Source organism: Mauremys mutica, chromosome 1, assembly GCF_020497125.1.
Source record: "Mauremys mutica isolate MM-2020 ecotype Southern chromosome 1, ASM2049712v1, whole genome shotgun sequence".
NCBI classification, from domain to species: domain Eukaryota; kingdom Metazoa; phylum Chordata; order Testudines; family Geoemydidae; genus Mauremys; species Mauremys mutica.
In genome coordinates this window covers 115,478,906-115,504,037 of record NC_059072.1, presented here as the reverse complement: position 1 = coordinate 115,504,037, position 25,132 = coordinate 115,478,906, and the positions used below count along the sequence as shown (strand labels likewise).

Genomic DNA, 25,132 nt, shown 5'->3' with positions numbered 1-25,132 from the left:
CACTCCAATGGAGGGAAGGTCCATTTACTATCCCCTTACTAGATATACAATAAATAATTTGCACATTCATTAACTTTACCATGGATTTTCTGGCATTCCCTGGGGAAAATCTCTCTCTAATATCATGGTAAATCTCTCTATCGCATGTGGAAAACGTCCAGGGTTTAATGGAATCTGGTGTGTCTGCTGGTCAGTGAGCAAAATCTGAAAGAAACATTACCAGGAGCAAGCACCATACATGCAGATGTGGGTGATAATCTGTAATGGTTACTTTACCACTGATGCAGTTAAGGAGACGGTAGCTGCAATTTCGTAGTAGGTCGTCCACTCAGAGGTCATCATTGATGGGTTGAAGTAAAACATTTCTACAACATATTTCCTGAACACCCCAAGGTAAGGCCTGTTCCAACTGAGAATCACAGCTGTAGGTCCCAAAGGGTAAAGCATCAAATCCTTTATTCCAGTGGGTACTATAAAACAAGAAACTGGGGTTATTCACAAGTGTGTAGTTGCTAATGACAATTTTCACAACTAGTTTTCGCTCCCCTTTAACCAGCTATTCATATTTTTGGTCCATTTTGACAATAAATTACTCCCATGCATATGCCTAAGAGCTTGCTTGGGCCTCCATACAGAAGTAACAAGTTGTAGCATTGGTCCCTCAATTCTTATAGGCCTAAACTTTCAAAAATGACTACAGATTTTGGGTTCTTCCATTTTGGGGTGCTCAACTTGAGATTCCTTGAAGAGGTCTGATTTTCAAAGGAAGATGCTCAGACCTTTTTTGAAAATCAGGATCCTTTAAGGTGTCTCAATGTAGGTAGTCAAAAACAGAGGCATTAAAAATCATGATACTTGTGAAAGCGTAGACAATAATAAAGAATACTTTCATGTCTATTCAACCGTCCATGGAAAATATCCAAAAGTGCTTTACAAGCATTACTTAAGACACAGAATGCAAGTGTTATTATCCCTGTTTTATAGACGGTGAAATTGAAATAGAGAGCGGTCAAGTGATCTGAACAACTATGTCACACAGCCAGACTCTGCAACCTTTAGTCATGCTGGAAAGCACTTACTCAGATATGTACTTCAATGGGACTACCTGCTTAAGTAGGTATCACTCAGCATGAGTAAAGGTTGCAGTTTAATCCACTCTGTGTAGGTGCCAGAGCAAAGAATAAAATCCAGAATGCCCAAATGTGTAACAGCACACAAAATCATCCATTCCCTCATAAATCTATCCTTTCAGCACCTTCTCAGAATATTAGAATCTTTCTAATGAAACTATGACACTGAGGATGAAGAGGAGTACTACTTTTTGTAAGTGTTATTTCTCTTATTTTTGCTTCAGCCTTAACCACCACCAATAATTTCACCAAACCAAACCTTTTAAATAGGAATTTGAATGATGAATTTGCCCTTATTTGAACGTGTCACACATTGTTGTTTGATTCCATGACACTCCTAATTTTGTTATGAAATCCAGATTAGAAAATATACCTAGAAATGGCCTTTGGGCAAGAACTTTACATGTGTGGGAGCTATGCATGAGTGTAGTTAATTTTGTCATTTTATCTTTATTCCTTCCATCAAGGACGGTGCATAGTAGTTTGGAGAAGAAACAAGAAGCCCTAATTTCTAGTCACCTGCTCTCTTACAAGGCATATGACAAGCTAGTGACAGAACCAGGAAAAAACCCAGGTCTCCTGAATCTCAGTCCAGTGTCTTAGCCACGGTGGCACATTGTATCCCTCAAGGGGCATTTTCTCAGAAAACCTGATAGCTTAAAGTTAGGTTCCTAAACCCATGTACAAATTAATGGCTTAATTTCCAAGGTGCTGAGCTACTCTCAGCTCCCACTGAAGACACCAACTCTCTAAAAGTTACAGTATTTATTTATGTGCCTAAGTATAAATATAGGTCCCTAACTTCAACCCCCTCATTTCTAAATCTTAGACATAACTCCTTCTATGTTGGAGTGAAAGCCTAACCCTATAATAGCTGTGTCACTCTTTTCACTAAAGACACCTTCAGATACCTCCTTCACTTCTTCCCATCCTCCGTAATGCAGTTAAACAACACATGAAAAATAATCTATTTTAACCACCAACATGGCAAGCATACCCAGCAAAATATGCTACACTTCTGAACAGGCTCTGAATATGTTTGCACTGAGGCTGAAGGTGTAACTTCAAGCTGGGGTGGATGTACCTGTGCTAGCTTGAATCAAGCTAGCACGCTAAAAATAGCGGTGCTACTCCGGTGCACAGGTGGTGGGAGGGGCTAACCGTCCCAAGTACAATCTCATCTGGACTGAGTCTGTCCTGTTGCCTGTGCAGTTGCAGCCACACCGCGATTTTCAGCATGTTAGCTTGACAAGAACTAGCGTGGGTATGTCTACCCGAACTAGAAATTACACCTCCTGCTCCAGTGGAAGAACACCCTAAGAGATCTAATAGGTAAGCTGTTCAAAACAAAAAGTCAGTTTGAATAGTAGACGCATGGGTTACCAATGGCAAATGTAACAGGATCAGAAGGAGGTCCAACCAATGGGCCTTTACGTAAATAAATCACAACCTGGTACTGGGCACCGGGAACAAGATTTTCAATGATGCTGTTGCTTGAATTCACCTATCAGAAGGGGAACAAATAAGACACAAAATATTCATTTGGTGAGTAAGAAAGAAAAAAGGAGGGCTGAAATAGTACTCACCTCGCTGCATTTCAGCGGCAAAAGGACATAATTCTGAACCTACTGAAGTCAATGGCAAAATGTTGATTCATTTCAGTGAAAACAGGATAGTCAAATGCTGAGATGGGAATTGTGACTGCTCAGCCCATTGAGCTCACTCACTATTTGACCCAGAGAATGTAACACCCTTTATTACTGCAGTGCAAGGTCAGTCATGACAACCAGGAGACATTTACAGTGAGTATATTGTATGGTAAGGAGACTAGAGCACCAGATTCCTCTCAGGTGTAACTCTGTGTTTACATACTGTGGTTTCAATAAACATCTGAAATTACTTTGTGCCCCTCTAATTCATCTGCAGCTATGTGAGCTAAAGGCAATAGTATTCTACCTCATGAGAGTCAGGGTGTCAGTTGATTGCATGGATCAGAAAGGAATTACCCTCTCCCGCCCCTCAAGTACAGTACTGTACAAATTAGCTAGGGGGCTTATGGATGCTCCCCCCCGCCGCCCATTTTGAAGCATCTGGTACTGAAGCATAAAAGCCTCAGCTCTGAAACATCAGATACTGGCCAGTGCCAGAGGCAGGACGCTGTCTAGATGGTGGATTCAGTCTGATCCAGTATGACAAATCTTATATTCTTAAGAATCAGTAAGTGTACAGAACAGCCTTGGGAAAAGTATCTTTTACTGCATCTTTTCAGTGAATAGGGGAAAGATGTTTTTTCAGCAACAATCTTAGCACAATTTCTAACAATTTGTATTACCAGCATGAAATTGTTCAAGCAGCTGTCAGCATGAACAATGTTTTATTACAGTGGAGATGGTAGTGCAACTGTCAATCTAGGGAGCTCCTTTAGGAAGATAGGATACCTTTTATTTACAGACAACAGGAGAAGGAATGGATGGACTCTGTACCAGGTCTTACTTCTTTCTGCTTGCCAGGGAGAATTCAAACAAATGGCCATCAATAATAGAGGCAGGAGAACCTGGCTGAGTTCTGGTTAGAGATGGGCAAATGATCAATGAAAATACTTTAAAAAGCAAAATAAATACGTTCCAAGTAAATTCTCAGTTTTTATTCAAATAAATGGTTATGAATCCATTTTTGCAGTGCTCATGAAGCTGTAATTCAGGCCCACATTCTAACCACAAAGTTAAATTAACCCAAACCAGAACTTCTTCCTCTATTCTACCTCAAGGTTTTTTGTCATCATGTCATAAACCACTTCTGGTGAAACTGAACCCACAGAAGTCTGAGTTCGTACTGGCTGGGATGCAGCTAGAACACGGGCAGTTTGGATTATTTGTACTTGCACCCTTCACTCAGACCTGTCACTACAACAGCCTGAATTGAAACCTCAGATCCCATCATCCTCAACTTTGGGAACATTTAGAGCTAGATATTATTCTACATGAAAACTTTAGCTCCAGTTTAAGAAAAAATGTATGCATGTGCTTAAAGTTAAATATACACTGTAATGCTTTCATGAATAGGAATGGACTTCAGCACATGCTTAAAGTGTTTTAATGAATCAGGGCCTTATGGATGGTGTCTTATCTCTGCTTAGACTTGTGTCACTGCAGTGTTTTGGATTGTCATCACAATAATGTTCATAAGTGTATAACATCACTTGTGGACTGATGGATAAACGTTGCTTCTTACACAGCTCAGCGAGCACTATTATGAGGAGGTTTACTGAATGTATTTATTTTTCTTACTGTATTTGAGGAGTCTATATTTTCTGCCCCTTACCTCAGTGCAATAATGCTTTTCAAGTCTTTGACTCTCCTTTTGTTTCTGGCATGTCAGTGACACAACAGACACTATCGTGTTGTTGCTGCTGCTGTCTTGCGAAGACGTCCAGGACATTAAGGCAGTGGTAGAACTTAGCACAGTCACACTCACGTGCTGGGGCTTTTCTGTCAGTTCTTCAATCCATTCCCCTGTCGGACCTGAAACATTCCCGGAGAAGAACACATAAACAGGGGCGGCTCTAGACATTTTGCCGCCCCAAGCATGGAGAGTCCGCTGGTCCCACGGCTTCGGTGGACCTCCTGCAGGCCCTCTGCAGGCAAGCTGCCGAAGGCACCCTTCCTGCCGCCCTTGCGGCAACTGGCAGAGCGCCCCCCGCGGCTTGCCGCCCCAGGAACGCGCTTGGAGCACTGGTGCCTGGAGCCGCCCCTGCACAGAAGGCAGGCCAAATCCCTGGCTTTACCCTGTGCATTTAGAGTGCCTGCATTTATGTCTTTTAAAACATTCTGCTGTTAGAAGTTAATTTCATGCTAGCGAAAGGTGCTGAATTGATAGCCCTTTACACTGACAGACCCGGGACAGAACTGACAACAGCAGCAAGAGCTCCCCACACTGCCCCACCAGTATGATTCACTGCTATACTACAATGTCGTTTGGTCTCCATGCCCAATCAGCTCTTGGTCTCTGCTGCTGAGATGGCCCATTAGTGCCAATAGCAACAGGGAATTTTGTGATACGGACCCCAGGACACAACAAACAGCACTGAAACCACCAATTCATTTCAGTATTTGTAGATCAGCACAGAAAGGAGAAGGGTCATCAGGATGTCTGTGTGGTCACTGAGTACGTGTAGGGGTTTCAGCTCCTCTTCTAAGCCCAGGAACATGAACAGTGGCTGTGCAGAAACTGCAGCGCTCCCCCATGCCCTACCCCCAGTTTGGGAGTGTATTCCACTCCCCAACTTCTGTATATGTCACCACACAAAGTCCAATTAGCCAGATAAACTAAGGGGTAATTTCTCCCCATCTGCTTCCTGTGGATACCTCAGTCTTGGCAGGCCACCAGAAAGATTTACAAAATCCACCTAGAATACTAAGCGTCTTGAGTCTTTCAGGATTTGACAGAACAAGCAAAGAGAACCTAATAAATCTCTGTGCTGTCCTAAAGGCTTTCAAAGCAAACTGAAAGCAGCATTTGTTCCTAGATGTACACATATGTGTGTGTTTTAATACAGTACAGTTAAATGTAAATGTGTACATCCAGGGACAAAGAATATAGGTCATACTTACAGGATAGGGAACTCTATCCAGGGAAACAGTGACTCTGAAAAAGATTTGGGGGTCATGGTGGGTAACCAGCTGAAGATGAGCTCCTAGTGTGACGCTGGGGGCCAAAAGAGCGAAAGCGATCCTGGGATGCATAAATAGAGCAATCTGGAGTCGGAGTTGAGAGCTTTTATCTCTATATTGAGACGGCTTCTGGAGTACTGCATCCAGTTCTGATGCCCATAATTAAAGAAGGAGGTTGAAAATTGGAGAGGGTTCAGAGAAGAGCCACGAGACTGACTTAAGGATTAGAAAACACACCTTACAGACTCAAGGAGCTCAATTTATTTATCTTAAGAAAGAGGAGGTGAAGGGGTGACTTGATTATCTATAAAAACCTACATCAGAAACAAATATTTAATAATGGGCTCTTCAGTCTAGCGGAGAAAGGTCCAATGGCTGAAGTTGAAGCTATGCCAATGGGAAATACAGAGTGAATTTTTAAGGGTGAGGGTAATTAACCATTAGAACAATTTAACAAGGGTCATGGTGGATTTTCCATCACTGTCTATTTTAAAATCAGGATTGGATGTTTTGCTAAAAGATCTGCTCTAGGAATTATTTTGGAGAAGTTCTATGGCTGGTGCCATGCAGGAAGTCAGATTAGATGATCATAATGGTCCTTCTGGCCTTAGAGTCTATGAATTACAAAAACCCACCTTCTGCATTTCACATAGCCTGTAAACATTTATTACATTACTGTATAATTTTAATACAGATAATGTTCTTTGTACACAATGGGCCAAATTCATCCCTGGTATAGCTCCACTTACACATTACATCTTTTGAATATTACATTCCCTGGAGAGTACCAACCCTGGCAAGAAAGAATTGTAATTTATTAGGAATAAATTGTATTGTATTTAACAGGAATAAATAAGATTAATTTATATCCCAAACTTTGAGGAGGAGGGTTGGAAATGGGATAGTATAGTCCTGTATTATTGCTATCAAATTTAAAATATAGTATACGACTCTGCTGTTATACTAGCTATTACTAGCTTGTATCTGTGAAAAAAATTCACAGGGTGGTGAAATTGTCATAGCAGAAGTACTCTGGCACCCCTTCTTGCATCAGCTGTCCCTCTCTTCTTCTCTCTCTGTGGTCTCCAAGAACCAGGGCTGCCCACTGGGCGGGGGGGCGGAGGCAAGTGGGGCAATTTGCCCCAGGCCCCACAGGGGCCCCACGAGCCTCTCCGGGGTTTTGGCGGCACTTCGGCAGCAGGCGCCACCCGGTGAATACAAGCGCCACAAGTGACGGGGAAAAAAAAAAGCCGCGATTGGCGGCACTTAGGCTGCTCTACCGCCACCGCTTCATTCTTTGGCGGCAATTCGGTGGCAGGTCCTTCCCTCCGAGAGGGACCTGCCACCGAAGACCCGGCCCTGCCCCAGGCCCCCTGAATCCTCTGGGCGGCCCTGCCAAGAACGGTTCATTTTTCAGTGATAGAATTTCTGAAACTTTGAAAAAAAAGACATTCAGCTCGAGGCAGCCATCTGACATGGAAAATTTCAGCGTGCATAGTTAAAGTTCGGAAAGGTTACAAGCAACTAAAACCAGGGGATTATAATGGAAAGTGTTAGGCATTATAGACAAGAATTATAGGCAATGCTGCCAACTGCGTCCAGGATATCTAGCTGTAGTATTCTGTCTCTAGGCAGGTGCCATTCTCTCAGAGTTGTGGCTGGCTGGTGAGGCACACATTTCTTATCAGTATGGGATTCTGTAGACTGCATTCTTCTGTTCATTTTCTTTTGTGCAATGTTTGTCTCACTTTCTTGTTGGTGGAGTTATTCAGGCATCTCATGCACTTGTGTCTGAAAATGTGAACTTGGTCCTCAGATGGATGAAAGTCTGAGCTAATCTACCTGTATCTCACTTATTGACCTAGCTGTCAGTCGTGATCTAGATTTAAGCTATATGGTGTTATTTCACATGGATTACACTGTTTTATAAAACCTATAGTTAGCCCGCACCCCCAGAATCCTACAAGTAAATAATCATATAGTTTTCCTACTTCTGGATTTTGCAGGTTGGGCCTATTTTTCATTTTGTCTGCAAAAAATTCAAGTTCCATGTTCATGTGAGTTCCTTCTTGAATAGCTAGCAATGACTCTACCAGATATCTACCCAACATTTGATTCTTAACACAGGCAAGATTGCAGGATAAAGCCCCATGAGGGCAGGTTTGCTTACCTGGTTTTTAATGTATCTTGTTCCCTGCCATATGAAAATTCATGGAGACCAGGCTCTGTTGGGACTGTTGTAGGTTGCAAAGGTGTCTACTAGTTTGATGAATAACCTCATTCAGTGTTTCATTTATCACACCTTACAAACTGTTAAAAATACACTGTATGGGTGAAATCATCACTTAGATACTTACTGATGTAAAAACTAAGCGTTTTGGCTGATTGACTTCTCCGAATTTCACAAGACCCAGAGGAACTAAAGGTTGTCACAGATAACTTATATTTCCCTGGTTCTTTCAGTTCAGCAATAAATTCGTGAGTATCTTCACCTACCGTCAAAAATTCTGTGGTGTTCTCTAAATCAGGGAAGAAGAAGAAAAATAAGTGTGAATTAATTGAAATTTGAGAGGGCTCTGACTACCGAGGAACTGATTTGTATTGGATATGTTAATGCTGCCTCTGCTGCAGGATGAAAAGGTATTGAAGAGGTCTGGATTTATGCAGGTAGTTTTATTCCCTTGCTGTCAGTCCAAGAATAATTAATGGCCAAGGCTTATGTATAGGTGTAAAGTAATAATAGACCATGGTCAAAATTTCATTCAGTAACACTGATGATTAAGGAAGATTGTCGTGACCATGAAACACTTGAAAGTGAAAAACAATGTAGTGGGGAAGAAAAGGGTTTGCTATTTTTTCTTCTTTCTCCTTATTGTTCTGAAAAATTTCCCTGCCCCAAACAGCAGAAAGTCTAAGAAAACTGGCTGTCAGAAAGGGCCAGCTGAAAAATCATCTGGAGAAGTGGATGAAAAATCTCTAGCGTGGGTTACCTCACTGTTGCTTTATGATGCATTAAAGGCCCTCTCCCATACTCCACCAACCACCCCCTAAACACACAACAGAACATGTTTTTCAGCTTTCCATTTAGAGAAACTTTCGCCAGAAGATAGAGAGAGAGAAAATATAGGCTCTTTTACTTTAGGTTCCATAGGGAAACTTCTCCACAGGCAGGGACAGCTGGATGATGCAATAGATCTTTTTAATCTCTACATTCTATGGGCTTGATTCTGCTGTCACTGACACCAGTGTAGATCTGGAGTAACTACAATGAAGTCAGTGGAGTAATCTTTACACCACTGTAAAACTGGTGTAAAAAAAGAGAATTAAGTCCTATGATCCCATCCCTCCCCCACCCACCCTCCACTCCCAGTTTTTATCACTTAGGACTTGTACACACGGGGAAGCTGTTGCAAAATAAGCTAGCGTGTGAATTTAAAAGCACAAGAGCTATTCCACAGTAACTGCCCATGCGGACACTTTTATTGTGCACTCAGTGCCTTTTTGTGCTTAAGCCACTTCCAAAAGCTATTCCACAATCGCTATTTTTGGCTAGCTCTTGGGCAGACAAGCCCTAAGGATATTTACATGAAAAGTTGACCCATGTTGTTTAAGCATTTCATCTGTTTGTGGTGTTCATAGAATATCAGGGTGGGAAGGGACCTCAGGAGATCATCTAGTCCAACCCCCTGCTCAAAGCAGGACCAATCCCCAGACAGATTTTTGCCCCAGATCCCTAAATGGCCCCCTCAAGGATTGAACTCACAACCCTTGGTTTAGCAAGCCAATGCTCAAACCACTGAGCTATCCCTCCCACCATGTCCAACCTGAAGTCCCCATGCTTTGCTTGTGAGACTCATAATCAACTCCTATGGAACTTGTGATTTCAAAATAGATACAGCACTTAGACTCGACAAAAGGAGTAAACAGTATGCACATGTGAAACTCCTGTGCAAACAAGAATCCTATTGTCATGAAAGCGTCTTTAGTAGTATAAAAAGATGAGATATTTAAAAATAATAATGTACAGGGCAACACTCTTACAGTGAAATAAGGTAGTGGGCAGAACCTCTTCACTGTGGCCCAAAATCAAGTTGTGTCTTCTGTGCATGCATGCAAGAAAAAAGCTGGCCAAGCGGCATGTCACTCTAGCTTCCTCAAAACCCCTGAGTTCACACTCCATGGTCAAAGCCATAGAAAGGTGTTTCAGAAGGGTCCTCCTTAACCCAGAAACACTGTCTCTTATGGAAATTACTCCTGATTTGGTAGCTCCATAAGAGACTACAGCCTAGTCACAATGCAGATTTATGTTAATGCTGTTTGCCAGTAACAGGCTTGCCAATTCTCATGATTTTATTGCGAGTCTTGCAATATTTGGTGTTTTTCATAATGCCTCAGATCATGTTATTTTGTAAGAATCTCAGCTTTCATTAAAAATAAAGGAGGGCGGGATTCATTTTGGCAGAAAAAAAGCTTGAAAACGTGAACCAGAAAGGCTCAAAACCCTAGAAGTCAAATAAAAAACCCCAAATTTTAAATTCTCATGATTCTTGAGCACTTGGAGTGAGCAATAATAATGTAGCCTGAGCTTTTGCCCAGAACTCAAAGTGAATCAAAGTGAATTTATTAATCCAATATTTGGTTAGCTCTCATTACAAATGTGTGTGAGTTGCACAAGTATGAGCCCAGAGTAGCTGAGATCTGGTTCCCATATTTAGATTTCATTTCTCCATGTCACTGCACTCACTACTGGTCCTGAATGAAATAAGAAAGATCATTGCAGGTGGAAACAGAAAGGACCACTTAGAGCATCACGTTAATCTCTCCTGACAATGTAGGTCCTCAGCAGAAAATATGTAGACTATGCCAGAAATTAAACTGATGCTATGCTTCATCTTAGTCACGAAGAACCCACATGATAGAGGAGATCTTCTTGTAGTATTTCCAGCCTAACCAGAAACAAGAAACACCGTATATTATACAACAAATGCATACTCTTATCTCCATCCCAGTTTTGCAGACACAAGAAATCTGAATGAAAATACTTACGGTTTGCTATCCCCTAATTATTCTGAGGAGAAGAATTCACCACTAGGAATGATATAAAAAAGGCCTGGGTTTTACTTTACCTTCTCTTTCAATGTTAATATGAAATCCATCAAATGCCGTGGGTGGTTTTGGTGGCAACCAGCTTAGCACCATTTGCACAGGGAGGAAAGATGGAGTTTCTGGTGTAAGTTTCCCTGACATGCTGGCTGTACTGGTGTTCTCATATTCACTGGGAACTACATTGACAAACTCATCTTCACCTTCTGACGAATCAGCTTCATTAGTCCACCAGTATGGTTGGGATGTAGTTGTGTAATCAGTGCTGTTATAGTGGTAATCAGGCCATGCGTAAGAGGTGTTTGCTGAGGGAATTTCAGTTGGGTCATTAGAAAAATGGGTAAGTTTATCTTGCCCTATTACATCCTGTGGTCCCATGAATGATTCTTCTGGGAAATTTCCACTGTGTTCCTCCCAGTTATTCTTGTTCATATGTACAATCTGGACAGAAATATTTCGAGGAGGGTAGGGAACTAGAAGAGAAAAGATTTTTTTAAAAAACAGTATGTATGTTTAATATATCCCTACAGCGGTTAGTTAATTCACCATGGAAATTAGCATGTCTAGTTGGCAGCAAGAGAAAATACACATTATTTTGAAATTCATTGTTCTTTCTATTAAGTTTCTTTCTTGCTTATACAGGTGTAAGCCAAGACTAACTCCATTTGGGTAAAACTAACATAAAGGGAGAGAACAATCAGGGCTAGAGCGTAGTAGTGTAGATGTGTAGATGTGGGGACACTGTAATAAATTTACTCATGAGTAGCCCAACTAAGTTGCTCTGATGGGAGAACATGAGTAAAAATAATCAAGCGTGTGTTTGTAAGCTGGGCTCTTCGTTTCTTTCATTGCACCTTTTAAATCCTCTTGTGCATGGAAAACTATTTTTGTGGAACTGTGAAATGGAAATACTGAAAAAATATCTTAATACACTGCACAGCAACTCATGATGTAAAATGTCATCCTGATCACTATATGGCTTTTCCCTCATAATTTTAGCAGCCAGTTTTGTGCAAACATCTAGAATGACGTTAACACTTTATATCAAGGGAAAGCTTGATCTTAACATTTCAGATGATACACAGCATGGGTTTCTAACTGGAGCATTTTGTACAATAGCTGCTGTACTAGACTGCAACCACATTCAGTACCTTTGTGGATTGTACTGTATTAAATTTATGAATGTTCTGTGTAACATTGAGGACTAGGAATTGTATTTACCTTCATGGGGGGAGGATTACTGCAGTTCATCCAGGAACTGAAAAACAGTGGGGAGTGATTACTGCAATCCCTGAGATTGTAAACAGCTCCAGAGAAGTACTACCTCTTGGGTGGTTGTTATATACTGGTTCCAACAGGTACGAAAGGCCCAAGGGGAACAAAGAAAGGGCTTTTGGTATTTAAGGCTGAGTTTAAACAGACTAAGGGCTTTCTCTTTCTAATCCAGCAAACGGACATAACCTTTGGTCCCAGTAGGGGCCCCAACACTTGCTGAAAGGTTGGAAGGACTTTGGCCTGTCAGGGCCCCATAGAATTGATGGCCAATTTCTGAGCCTTTTGTTATCTGTTATATGTTTTCTCTCTATTCCTTTACCCTTAAATAAATATATTCTGCTGTGGAAAGAGTTGTGTGGTAATTTGTAACTGCTGGCAAATTGCTTCTTATCCCTGGAGAGAAAGCCTAGAATATCTTGTTTTAAGCAATATGTACTTTTTATAAGCAAATGTTCATAATGGAAACACTGAGACATTACCCCTTGCACAGTGTTGCATGTAGACATGCTGTTAACGGTATATATACACACATTTTCTTCACCTGTTCTGTGCTGTTTGGGTTCATGCCTGACACCGCTATATTCCACTAGCGTGCTTTTGTTGAATGTTGCTTCTGACACCAACTGAAATGTGATGTTGCTGTAGCATATTCCTGGCAGCCAGTGATTGAAAACTGTTTTACCTTTAAAGAAATCTGTAGAAGGGCAAAAAACACACAAACAAAAAACCAACAACCTGACATACATCAAATGTTCACTTTCAGATAACATGGTGGCACACTTTAAACGAGCGGTGTTTTGGATGTTTAACATAGGTTAGCCCAGTCTAAGTGATAAAATCCCAATAATTGAGTTTGCCAGTGTTTTTCCTGATTGTCAAAAGGTACTTAGATGCAAAAAGCAGCAAAATGAACATGAACAATTTTCCTGGGAAAGATAATTGCAACTGGCAACCCTGTTCAACATGATATTAGCATATCGAAGAACAGCTGATAAAAAGAAAGAAAAAAAAAAAGCTTCCAAATCCCTGTAACTACTGCATACAAGAGTTCACTGACTATCTTATGCAGAACTTGATGTCTTAATTCACTAGAAGACCAGGGGACAACTTTAATAGTACGCATAGCAGAAATGGGCCCAGTTTGTAATGCCGAGGTCTGGGTTAATCTCTAACATTAATGTATGGGGGGGGGGGCAGGAAATTAGGGCTATTTGTGGCTGATTGCCTCAAATAATTAAATAAAAATCCAGGGTGCATTTATTTATTTATAGCAGTAGCACAGCCATGAAGTCAACAAATATTGCTGCTGAATTCACTCCTTCACCGACCCCTTGGAACAGCATTGCATGGCAACTCTTATGTAGTGATTTTATGTATTATGCATCCAATAAAATTCATTTGCTTGTTAGGACAATTCTGCTGGCTATTGTGCAATTCTGAGCAAATAAGGTAGCTACAGTATTAACCCTTTGGGGGCTGTGTATATATTCATATCCTTTTGTCACCTTTCAGAGTTATTCTCCCAGGACAAGCTTATTTGCACCTGATACTATAGACAATACTAATTCAGTGGGAGTACCGTCAGATTTCAACTAGCGTAACTGAAGGTAGAATATGCTCTGATTCATTGTCATCACATTGCCATGGAATGTTAGGTATGATTAAGTTTTCCCAGCCCAAAATACTTTCAGGGTAACATTCAATAAATTGCTGATGATTCTGCAACGCTGGCTGAAAACTCAATGAAACAAATCTTTTTACCAACACATTCATTGGGATGGCACTTTTCCATAGGTGTATTTCCCCTTTAGGAGGAGAGTTTAAGCCTGGAAAATTTCAGCCCAAAAGGTGAATATTTCAGAAACTTATGAATAAGTGGAGACAAAAATCTTATATTGGAAATTGTTTTGCAGCAACTGTAGCTGTGGCCGCCAAGCGTTCACTTATCACGGAAACAGACCTAGCTGTGGTACGGATTGTGGGAATAGACACCAACCTTGCCCAACAGGTTAAGAGAGAAATGAAGAATAATTTTCCATTTGACACCCAAGGAAGCATTTATGTGCTCTGTCAGAAGAATATAATTTCCTGAGCTGTGATATACAGTAGAACCTCAGAGTTATGAGCTGACCAGTCAACCACACACCTCATTTGGAACACATTCAGGCAGCAGCAGAGACCCCCCTCCCCAAAAAAAGCAAATACAGTAGAGTATGTTAAATGTAAACTTTTTTTTAAAATAAAGGGAAAACAGCATTTTTCTTCTGCATAGTAAAGTTTCAAAGCTGTATTAACTCAATGTTCAGTTGTAAACTTTAGAAAGAACCACCATAACGTTTGTTCAGCATTACGAACAATCTCCAGTCCCAAGGTGTTTGTCACTCTGAGGTTCTCCTGGAGCTGCAGCACTGGCATTAGCACTCTGCTTGTGTAGGAAGCACTAGTGGTCTTCAGTCAGGGCCATTGTTTTATGTCTGACAGTCACCTGTTATCTCATTTTAAGCCTTTCTGAGCCAATAGCTCGTTCCAATGTTACAATTCATAACATTAGTAACTTCTACAGTTAGCTCTTCAATCAACTAATCTTTGGTCTTGGGCACTCGGGGTGAAATCCTGGCTTTTGCCACTGACATCGCTATGGCCAGAATTTCACCTTATATCACCACATGAGTTCTATAAACTACATTGTAGCTCTCCTTCTTTCTGACTTTTTGGCTACAGAACAGCACCAAAAGAAAAGATTAGAACACGTTTTGGATTCCAGTGAACACAATTACTTTGAGGTGTCATAAATTGGGAACTCCTTGTCCGATTAACTTCAGTTTGGATGGAAAATTCTATCCAACCTCAGTGTTCATGTACCAGTACTGAGGACAATATTCCTTTCTCTGTGGATTTTAGAGCTAGGATGGGAATTGGGCTTAAAATTGAAGATGAGTGTCCATCTCTAATATATATGGAGATATACCTATCTCATAGAATTGGAAGGGACCTTGAAAGTTCAAGTCCACCCCCGTGCCTTCACTAGGCAGGACCAAGTACTAATTTTGCTGCAGACCCCTAGGTGCCCCACTTCAAGGATTGAACTCCCAACCCTGGGTTTAGCAGGCCAATGCTCAAGCCACTGAGCTATCCCTTCTCCTCCCCCCCAAATATGGAGAGGCTACTACCTCTCTAACACATATAGGCTATTTAAATGAGTAGTTATAACATCATTAGAATCACTAATTATGTTAAACCTTGGCACTCCTTTTTATTTTCCTGTAGCTTCAACAGCAATAAATGAAGTGTCAATAGATGGTAGATATTTAGATTAACCATATTTGCATTGTTTTCAATATTTTTTTTCTTCTTCCTACCTTTGTATAACATTGTTCTATAGTCTTTGCCTTCCCAATAGCTTATGTTTACTCTGGTGAAAACATTGTACTTCTCTGGATACTGAATTTCAAACAACACTCCCGTTTCTGGAGATGGTTTGTAGTCATAGATAGAAACGCTGCTTATGGGAAGAGGTTCTAAAAGACATGCAAAGAAAAAAGCAGAAAAGAGGAAGAAAGGAACATTATTAGGCATACAAAAACGGAGAGAGAAGCTTTCACCTAATTTTACCCCCCCTCCCCAAAGAAATCACATTATCCACTTCCATATGGCATAGAAATTCTTAGACACATTGGTTGAAATCCTGGCCTTGATGAAGACAACAGCAAACCCACCATTGACTTCATTAAGGCCATAATTTCAGTCCATGTGTCCCCAGCTCATTCACTATCCACAAAGCTTATTCCTCTCAGAGGATGAATTCACCCCTACGCAGAGAGCCAGCAGAAAGCCTGTGCAGCATTGAAGTCCAACTCAAGCCCTCAAAGTGAAGCTTAAATAGGAGGTAAGTGGTGCATAGTCTGTGTGCTGGCTCCCTGCATAGGACTGAATTTCACCTTTATTACTTGCCTTCAGATCAGAGATGGGCCCTGACTATAAACAAACAAACAAACAAGCTTTGAGGGTAGAGTAGGGTGAACAACAGATTTTTCAGTTCACTGGCAATTTCATAAAAAGATTGGAAAAAGTTGTTTCAAGTCAAACCAAAAATGAAAACTTTCAGTTTTCAGCAAATTAAAAAGTTGGAAAAAACAGTTTGGGTTCAAATGAAACATTTTGTGCAACCCAAAATGAAATGTTTCATTAAGATTTTGAGCATTTTTTAATGTTTTACATTTTTGTAAGTAAAATAACCGGAAATTTTGAAATGAAACATTGTTCATAATTTTGAAAATGTCAAATTGCAAAATGTTTTTGTGTTGCTGAACCTAAATTTTTCACTGAAAAAATTTTTGGTCAGAAAATTTCACTCTGCTCTACTTTGGGATGTTCATAAGCATGATGTGGATCTGAACTTCTCAGCTCACTCCATCTCTACAGCAAAAGGGTATCAATGCAATGCCAAAGCAGGAAACACAAGACTTTTGTATCTTCTAGAGTTAAAAAAAAAATTACTTCCTATTTTTATATGTTCTTGTTTCTGTCTGTCTATTTTAGGTATTTACATGGCCCCCATCACCGTAGTATCTCAGTGTCTCATGATCTTCAGTGTGTTTATCATCAGAATACTCCTATTATCACCCCTGTTTTACAGATGGGGAACTGACTCTCAGAGTTTAAGTGACTTGCCCAAGGTCACACAGGAAGTCTGTGTGGACAACAGAATTGAATCCTAGTCTTTTCAAGTTCCAGCACTGGCCCTTCTTTTGTCTAGTCTTGTTATAAAGTAAGAAAAATGGGCCCAGATCCTCAACTGTTTTTCATAAAGCAGCAAAGTTCCATTAATTGCAGAGGAAGATTGCTGGCCAATAACTCACGTGTGTTGTGCTTACTGTTCATTGTAATATGACTCTATGGTGATTGCACAATGTTGTTGTCAGTTTCTATCGGATGAGAATCTGGTCCAATATTCATAATATTGGAGCCACAATTGTTAAATTTTTCGTTACCAGCAAAATCAGTCTATGACCTCATATGTTTCTCAGCTAGGACAGACTTTCCAACATGCTTTCATAACGTGTGAGTTGGCCACACATATCTAGCCATTGGGCAGACATACAAATAATGGACAACATTTTTAGTCAGAGTTTTTCCACACAACCATTTTAATAATTCACTTTACACCCAATGTTCTCAGTAATTGCTTCTACACTTATGATGTAGGCTTTTTAGCTCTCCAATGTTTGTTGGACACAGACTGAAAAATACCAGATGTTCAGTACCAATTATTATTATTATTTGTACAACAGCAGCACCTAGAAGACCCAACAACTGAGATCAGGGCCCCATTGCGCTAGGCCCTATATAAAACACTAGTAAGAGATAGTCCCTTCCCTAAAGCACTTACAATCTAAATAGCAAAGATAAAGGGTTGGAGAAAAGATGTATAATCTCTATTTTACTAAGGCACAGAGATATTAAATGATTAGTCAAAGCTTGCAGAGCTAGTACCAGTACAGTACCTTAACCACAAGATCATCTGTCCTCATTACTACCTTTTGCCAGATAAACCAGTTTAAACAGATTAAAAAACAAGCCAAGGTGGCCCATGAAGAAGTTGGCATACTGGGGAGCCAACCTAGTATCCATGGCTTTCCCATGGTTTGGACAAAGTGTTTGCTGTTGAATTCAAAATTGTTATGGGTGAGGATGAAATGGATGGGTTTGGTAATGTGTTTGCAGTGGATATCTGAGGCTTGTTCACTGTCTTGTGAATATTTGAGGAAGACAGCCATGCTGTCATTGTGAGGTAGGTTGGTGTATAGGGAAGTGACATCCATGGTGGCACAGATGGTGTTCTGAGGGAGACTGTAAATGCTGCAGAGTTTGTGGAGGAAGTCAGTTGTGTCCTGGAGGAATCTGGCCCTTTGCATGGTGAGTGTTTTGAGGATAGTTTCTATGAGTCCCAATATTCCTTCAGTAGAGTGCTGTGGCCAGACACGATGGGTCTGCTTGGGTTTCCTTGTATCTTAGCAATCATGTACAAGGTCCTTGGAATGGGCTTGCGGGGGATGAGTTTGTTGAGTTTTTCTTGGAGTTCTTTGGGGAAGAATTTTATGTTATCCTGAAATCCCTGGCTAAATTATGGCATGGGGTCTTCTCTGATTTCTTCACAGTAGGTGATGTCGGAGAGTTGTCAGTTGGCCTGGTTAACATAGTCATCACAGTTGAGGACTATGATGGTGCCCTCTTTGTCTGCTGGTTTGATCACTAACTGGTGGTTAGATTTCAGTGACTATGTAGCATAGCTGTCCTCTCATCGGTGGAGAGATTGTGGTAGATGTAATGTGATGTTTGTTAAGGATTTCAGTCAATTCTTTTCCTGAAGCAAGCAATGTAGTGATCAGAAATTTGGTTTTGTCCACTCTGTGGTGTTCAGTCAGATTACTCTTTTTTCTTATGATTATAGGTGGGGACGTGGTAATTGTGAGTGGTGTCATCATTGTTGTGAAAGAATTCTTTGAGGTAGAGCTGGCGGAAGAACTCTTCTAGTACTCCACATATTAGTATAGTATCAGGTTCAATGGTGGAGCAGAAGTTTAGTCCCTAAGAGAGTACAGATAATTCAGTTCCACTTAGGAGTATCTTGATAAATTGATGATGTTTGGGTGTCATGTAGTGAGTACTGGTGCCATTGTTTCTCCCGGAGGTGGTATTCTGTAGGTTGTGGAGTAGTTTTAGTTGGTCCCACTTTCTGTTTTTGTGTTGGATGGATGGAGGTCACGAGGTTGTTTGTTTGTTTGTTTTTTGTTTTTTAATAATAGTTTTGGATTTCTTGCATGATTTCCAGGTGACTTTCCTGATTTTTCTCTTTCAATATTTGGGAGAATATGATGATTTCTTGTTTGAGGGTGTCAGACTTCTTGATTCAGTTGGGAGAGGAAGCAGAAGTCACAAAATTCTAGAAAGAAGGCAATGAGTTTGGCATTTCTGTCCTAGTTGAAATCAGAGAATACTGGTCTTCTTGGAAAATAGAGTGAAAAATCCCATGAGATGAGACTATTTTCTACACCAAGAAGCATTGACCTATTGCAGGTAACCATCCACACATCTGAATACCTACTACTTATTCAAACTGAATCTCCAGGACTCTCAGACACCAATACATATTGTAATGTGTGGAGTCCGTGAAAAATATTGCTGACAACACCTGATTTAATAGCCCAGAAATAGATAACAGCAAAAGCAGGTCACAAAATACAAAGCCTTCTATCTTCTTTCTATTGAGTCTATTCCCATCTCTTCAACTGAAATAAGTGGCTGATCTGGTTATCCACATGACCACAGGGTGCATATAATAGCTCTTACACATGGTAGTGCTTAAAATATCAATAACAATGTCTGAATAGTACAACTCTCAGCTGCAAGTCATCTTTCACTATTGTGGGTCTGCCTTGGGCTCTTTCTTCTATTATCTCATTCAGATTTTGGCCTTCCTTATTATTGTAATAATTATGGCAACTTTCTAAGTCAGTGATTGAATTATCCAGTTATTTCTTCCTAGGACAAATCAAATAAAGGATAGAAGTCGTATTCATTTTGAATTCAAATTATTTTGGTTCCTGATGTTTTGATTTAATTAGCCTAAGATTGAATTAAGTAGAAGATGCTATGGATTGCCTTTCCTGCTGTTATGTTTCATTTACCTTCCTCTCTCTTTGGCTTGAGAAAATGCTAGCACAGTAATGTGAGTGAGAACATGGAATTTAGAGCATCTCCCATCAGCCTATTCCCTCTGGCACCAAGTCTCCTAATCTAAGCCAATTTCACACTCTGAAATTACAGGGACACTCTATAGATAAAAATAATGTTCTGGTTTTTATTTCTCATAACTTGGGTTACTAGCAGCTCTCTAGGTTATTAAAGCTTAATGAATATGTATACTATTTTCCTTTTCATCATATGCATTTAATTTATCTCACCATGTGGAGAATGAAATTAGTGACTGGTCAGTTTCACTTCCCTGCTCTCTCAGCATTTAGGGCCCAGTCTAGCACCCAATCTTTCAATTTACTTCAATGACCCTTAAATACCTAAAACAGTTGTATTAGAAAGATGCCAAAGTGCTTGATCTTCCAACAATTCAAAGGAATATTTTAGAACAGTCTCTCTCACCCTATGCATTCCATTTGCATTTCATATTTTAAAAATAATACAATATTTTTCTATACATTTTAAGGTGTTATTTGTAAGCCCTCCTGTGTGGCACAAAAATCATTTTTTTTGAAGTGCTAAAACCTACACTTGGGCATAGATGATTTCGGTGTCTCTTTTAAATAAGATTTAAAATTAAGATTTAATAAATGTATTCACACACAGTGTCCTTTCATTCTAGATGCTCATAGAATATTATGCCAGTGCACAGCAGTTTGTAGGATCATGACCTACACCCATACCTGAACTTTAAATAGCCTGCCTGTGTTTAGGATACACACAATTGTGTTTCTTCTGTAGGTCTGAGAATCTGCTGCTCCCATAGCAACCTATTTCTCTTCTTGTCTATTGAAAATTTTCAACTTCATCATTTCGCCTGGACTCCCTTGCCCTTTTGTATTTAATCTGTTACCTGCATTATGCAAATGGCATGTGAGAATAATGGAAGTTGCAAACCTCCTTCTCATAAACCTAGACCAATTTCAGATGCTAAATCCTTCAGAAAGCCTTCAAATCAGTGCCAGCCACATTAAAGTTTTATATGGCTGTTTCAAACCAAGAAAAAAAACCTGTACTTTGAATATTACCTCCACCCTCCAACCAAATTTCCCAAATAAATTTCTTTTTAATATTCGTTAATCTGCATGCCCTACATTCTGAATTCATTATGGGTTGCCATGCTAAAGTGGATGAGTATTACACATGGCTCCTAGAAATGGGCCAGGGATTAACTCCTTTACCCATTGCACCCAAAATAGATTAACAATGACTGACATTTATATACCACCTTAGAGAAGAAACCAAGAGCATTTTTACGAAGTAAGGCCATCATACTGCCGACACGTTCTCACATGTGGTGTCATTTTGCACACAAGTAGTCCCAATTGAAGTCAATGGGGCTACTGATAAATAAATTATCAACAGGCATAAGTTTCTCCAGGATCAAATTATTATTTATTTGTATCATATTATTGCCTATATGTCCCAATCAGGATAACAGCTCCATCACTAAAATGCAGCAGTTATTTAATGTATGCAGCAACATCACATTAAGGTTTCGGATAGGTAGTGAAGAACACCATTGCAACTGTACAGAGAATTTAAGCAGAGATACCAACTGGAATGTTCCAGTGTGACTAGTGATTTCGGGTGCCTCAAATTCTATGGGCCCAGCTTAGTACACCTTAGAGATGAGAGATATCAAAATTGGGGCCTCCATGTTTAACACAACCCAAAAACTCTTTTAAAAAAAAGTTTTACATTTCATCTGAGAGACAGCACTCAACCTCCTCCTACGGCACAGATTCTATGATGCTTTGGAGGGAAGAATGGCATCTACTGAATCAATAGTGCCATTTCCTGCAGCATCTACTTTGACATTCAAGTATTAACCAGTTCCAATACTGATTACTTTCTAAGAACTGATGAAATTATAGTCCCCAAAAGGTACAGCTGTAGGGCAGTAGGGAGAAGGGAAAAAAAAGAAAAAGATCTATGGACAGAATTCTCTTTATACAAACTATTTTTTCAAAGTTTTCCCATGAGGAGTCAGTGGCTTTTGAAAAGCTAAGATATTTTACAACCCTAATCTTCTAGTTGCAGGGCAAAACAAATATCAAGCAGAGCAGTTCTTAATGGTACTATGTGTCCTGATTTAATTTCCCAGTTGAAATACAAGTTGTTGTTTTTTACAGAGAGGCACATGGTAATTTTGCAGCATGCTGCCTTCTCTACTCCTTTAAATGTGTAAAGCTTGTTCTCTCAACAACAAAAAAGCAAATCAATACAGAGTCAAAAACCTAGGCAACACTGATGTAACTCAGCCTAGCAAGGCTGTCTCAGAATAAAGCTTAGTGAATATCACTAGACTCTCAATAAAATCAAGTCTCCTGACTGGAAAAGGGTGGGACACGGGTGAGGGGTTTTAGTCACTGGTTTTAGAGTTACTTTCTTTATTGCTTCCAAAACTACTATATAAGTGGGATTTAGCACGTGTTGACACAGCAATCAGAGATGTGATGACACCTCAGGTAAGCATCCCCCCTCCCTAAAGTAATCTAGTTAGCATGGCTAAAAATAGCAGAGAAGATGTAGTGACAAACTGCACAAGCCAGCCCAGAATCCTAGATACATACTCACACTGTGAATTCACTTCTATTTTTAGCCATGCTAGCTACACTGAAGCTAGGGTGGGGATGCTTACCTGAGATGTGATCACAGTGTAAATGTACCCTTAGCTAGCAGCTTTCTTGCAGATTCCAAAACACTCAATACACATTATAAATCCAGGAATCACCTCACCCTTCAATGAAAAGAAGCCACTTTAAGAGCAGAAGGGAGCAGTCTTTAAACAGCACCACAGCATCACACATCACTATTTTTTAACCTTATCGAGTTCAGACTCCAGGGGGAGATTAAGGCTAGATATACAGAATGCAATTATTCTTGCTGGCATTTGGCCAGGACACCAGGGTTAACACACCTAGTCTTGTAAAAACTGTCATGGGATTTTTTTTCATAACAAGTGGTCAGGACCTCAATGTTACCTCTTCTTCAGCAGTAATGTGTCCAACACCACCATATTGAACACTGGTCCACTACTGAATCAGTGGGAAGAGTGACACCTTCTTATCACCAATACCACATTCTGTCTTGCACGTCTCCCATCTAAGGGCAGATCGTAGCCAGTTCTGCTCTCTCTGATGAAATCACAATCCAAAGTAGATTGGCAACAGATTGGATCTGCTCAGTTCACTAAATCTAAGGCTGGGAGTTCAGGTATAGCAATCACTGGGCCCTGCTACAGCCTCCAAATATGTGGACTATAGAATCCAAATAATACATGATGCTAAAGACACCAGAAGCTCTATGTTCTGTGGAGTTTTGACTAGTAATGAGAAAGTCCTGAAACCATTCTAACTAGGGACACGTGAACATATTCACAACAAGTGAAACTGGCCAACTGTTCCTTTTTTACTAGCATCAAACTTTCTGACATCCATCCCAACATTTTCACTGCAGCAAGAAGCACTGTTGGATATCAAAACTACTTTCTCTTTGAAAACAAACCCCATTTGATCTCACAGAGAAGGTCCAAGTTAAAGATGACAGCCCTATGTGGCAGAAAAAAAAATCCTGATGTCTTTTCCCCCTGAACAATCTTTTTCTTCCTAGACAGAAGCCTTTGATGAATGCAGCAAAAATTCTGTCAGACTTCAGCGGGGTGAGATTTCACCCTGTGAAGAGAGATTACTTTTTCTTCTTTTTTGTCCACCTGCTGAGAGAAGAACATCACAGAAGGAACTAGAATAGGGAAAGGAAATCAGCTTGTAGGAATATTGTATTGGAAAGCAGAAAGTTCTCAATAGAGAGAGCTTTTCTATGGATCCCTGAGGGGAAAAGCCCCCTTCCCCACACTCTGCTCTCAGTTGCCTTAGCACAGGATTGGTATGAAAGACGATGTGGTGCCACTTCACAGACACTTCTGCAAATATCAGTAAGCCCAGAAGAACTGTTGTGAAATGTTGAAGGACAGCTTCGGGACCAATTACAGTCAACATCATTTATCTCAAAGAGTCATGCATCATCAGCCACATAGCTTGATTTATCTCATGGCAGCCCAACACATGGGGCCAGTTCGTAGCTGGTGTAACTTGACAGAAGTCAATGGAGTTGCATCAGGATGAATTTGCTCCAGGATCCTGGCAGCAGCATATCACTTCTTTAAGTCATAGATAACAACAGATTAGATAAATCTATTTTCCACATGGTCACACTAAGCCAATGATATTTAACACATAGAGAACACATGACCTATGGAAAAATATGAATTGATCCTAATTACTTTACTGGTTGCCAGAATATCAGACTTTTCCTGACCAAATCCCATCATTGTAACATTCCTCTCCTCGATTAAAAGACCTTCTTGAGAAGGCTACGATATTATAAGGGGAAATAGTAGCAACCCATATACTTAGGTGGCCCATGCTTTCCATTAGGAAGGATTCTTGCAACCTTTTCTTTGAGAAGTTCTTACACCTGCATCGTTTAGAGCAAACCTTTCACTTTCATCAGGGCAAATGTCCTTAGGTTACAGATACGTCTTTACTTCATCCCAGGAAACTCTGTTTATCTTTTACTAAATTTCTAAGTTCAGATTTGTGTCTCTGCCAAAGCAGCAGCAGCAGACACTGTACTGGGAATAGTACTGGAAAAAAATTTCTTCTGAATTTGTTTCCCAAGCAAAAAAAGGCAGATTTGGCAATACTGAAACAGTTTGCAAATTCACGTCATTTTTGCTTAATTGTTTCAGTCCATCTGCTTCCCCCTCCCTCACAAAATAATCCAAAAAATCAAAAATCAAAACTTCATTTTGGGGTCAATCCTAAACCATTTCCCCCTGAATTTTTCAGAATTGCCAATGAACTGAAAACTAAGTTATTTGCACAGCAGTATCTGGGAACTCCATGGAAAGGCCAGAGCAGCTGCAGGGTGCTGAACTGGTATCTCTTCAAGGATCCAGCACATAGCCTTACTGGCCAATGCTCCAACCCCATCTGGGGATATCACTTGGAACTAGAGCACTCCCAACTAGGGGGAGAGAAAGAAAGCTAGCCCAGGCTCTCTCCAACCACAGCCTATACCCAGTGTGCATCCCCAGCGGCCCATCAGTCCCTCTGGGGGCACTATATGGAGCAGGAGCTCTCCCAATTCCTGCGAGTAAGTGGGGAGTAAGAGCTGGGCTGGGCTCCTACCACT

At 40.4% G+C, this 25,132-nt stretch overlaps 1 protein-coding gene across 4 annotated transcripts in view; it reads right to left on the bottom strand.

Moving 5' to 3' along the window:
* PTPRO (protein tyrosine phosphatase receptor type O) overlaps positions 1-25,132 on the bottom strand; it is a 210,472-nt gene that overhangs the window by 59,187 nt on the left and 126,153 nt on the right. For 3 of the 4 annotated variants that reach the window (XM_045002313.1, XM_045002315.1, XM_045002314.1), the window contains exons 3-9: positions 15,538-15,696; positions 12,720-12,872; positions 10,927-11,376; positions 8,158-8,319; positions 4,452-4,651; positions 2,514-2,634; positions 277-470 (exon numbers count right to left, since the gene is read on the bottom strand). In XM_045002313.1, the coding sequence (XP_044858248.1) occupies positions 277-470; positions 2,514-2,634; positions 4,452-4,651; positions 8,158-8,319; positions 10,927-11,376; positions 12,720-12,872; positions 15,538-15,696 (1,439 nt within the window). The remainder of the gene's footprint in view (positions 1-276; positions 471-2,513; positions 2,635-4,451; positions 4,652-8,157; positions 8,320-10,926; positions 11,377-12,719; positions 12,873-15,537; positions 15,697-25,132) is intronic. The other variant, XM_045002316.1, reaches the window with a different exon arrangement.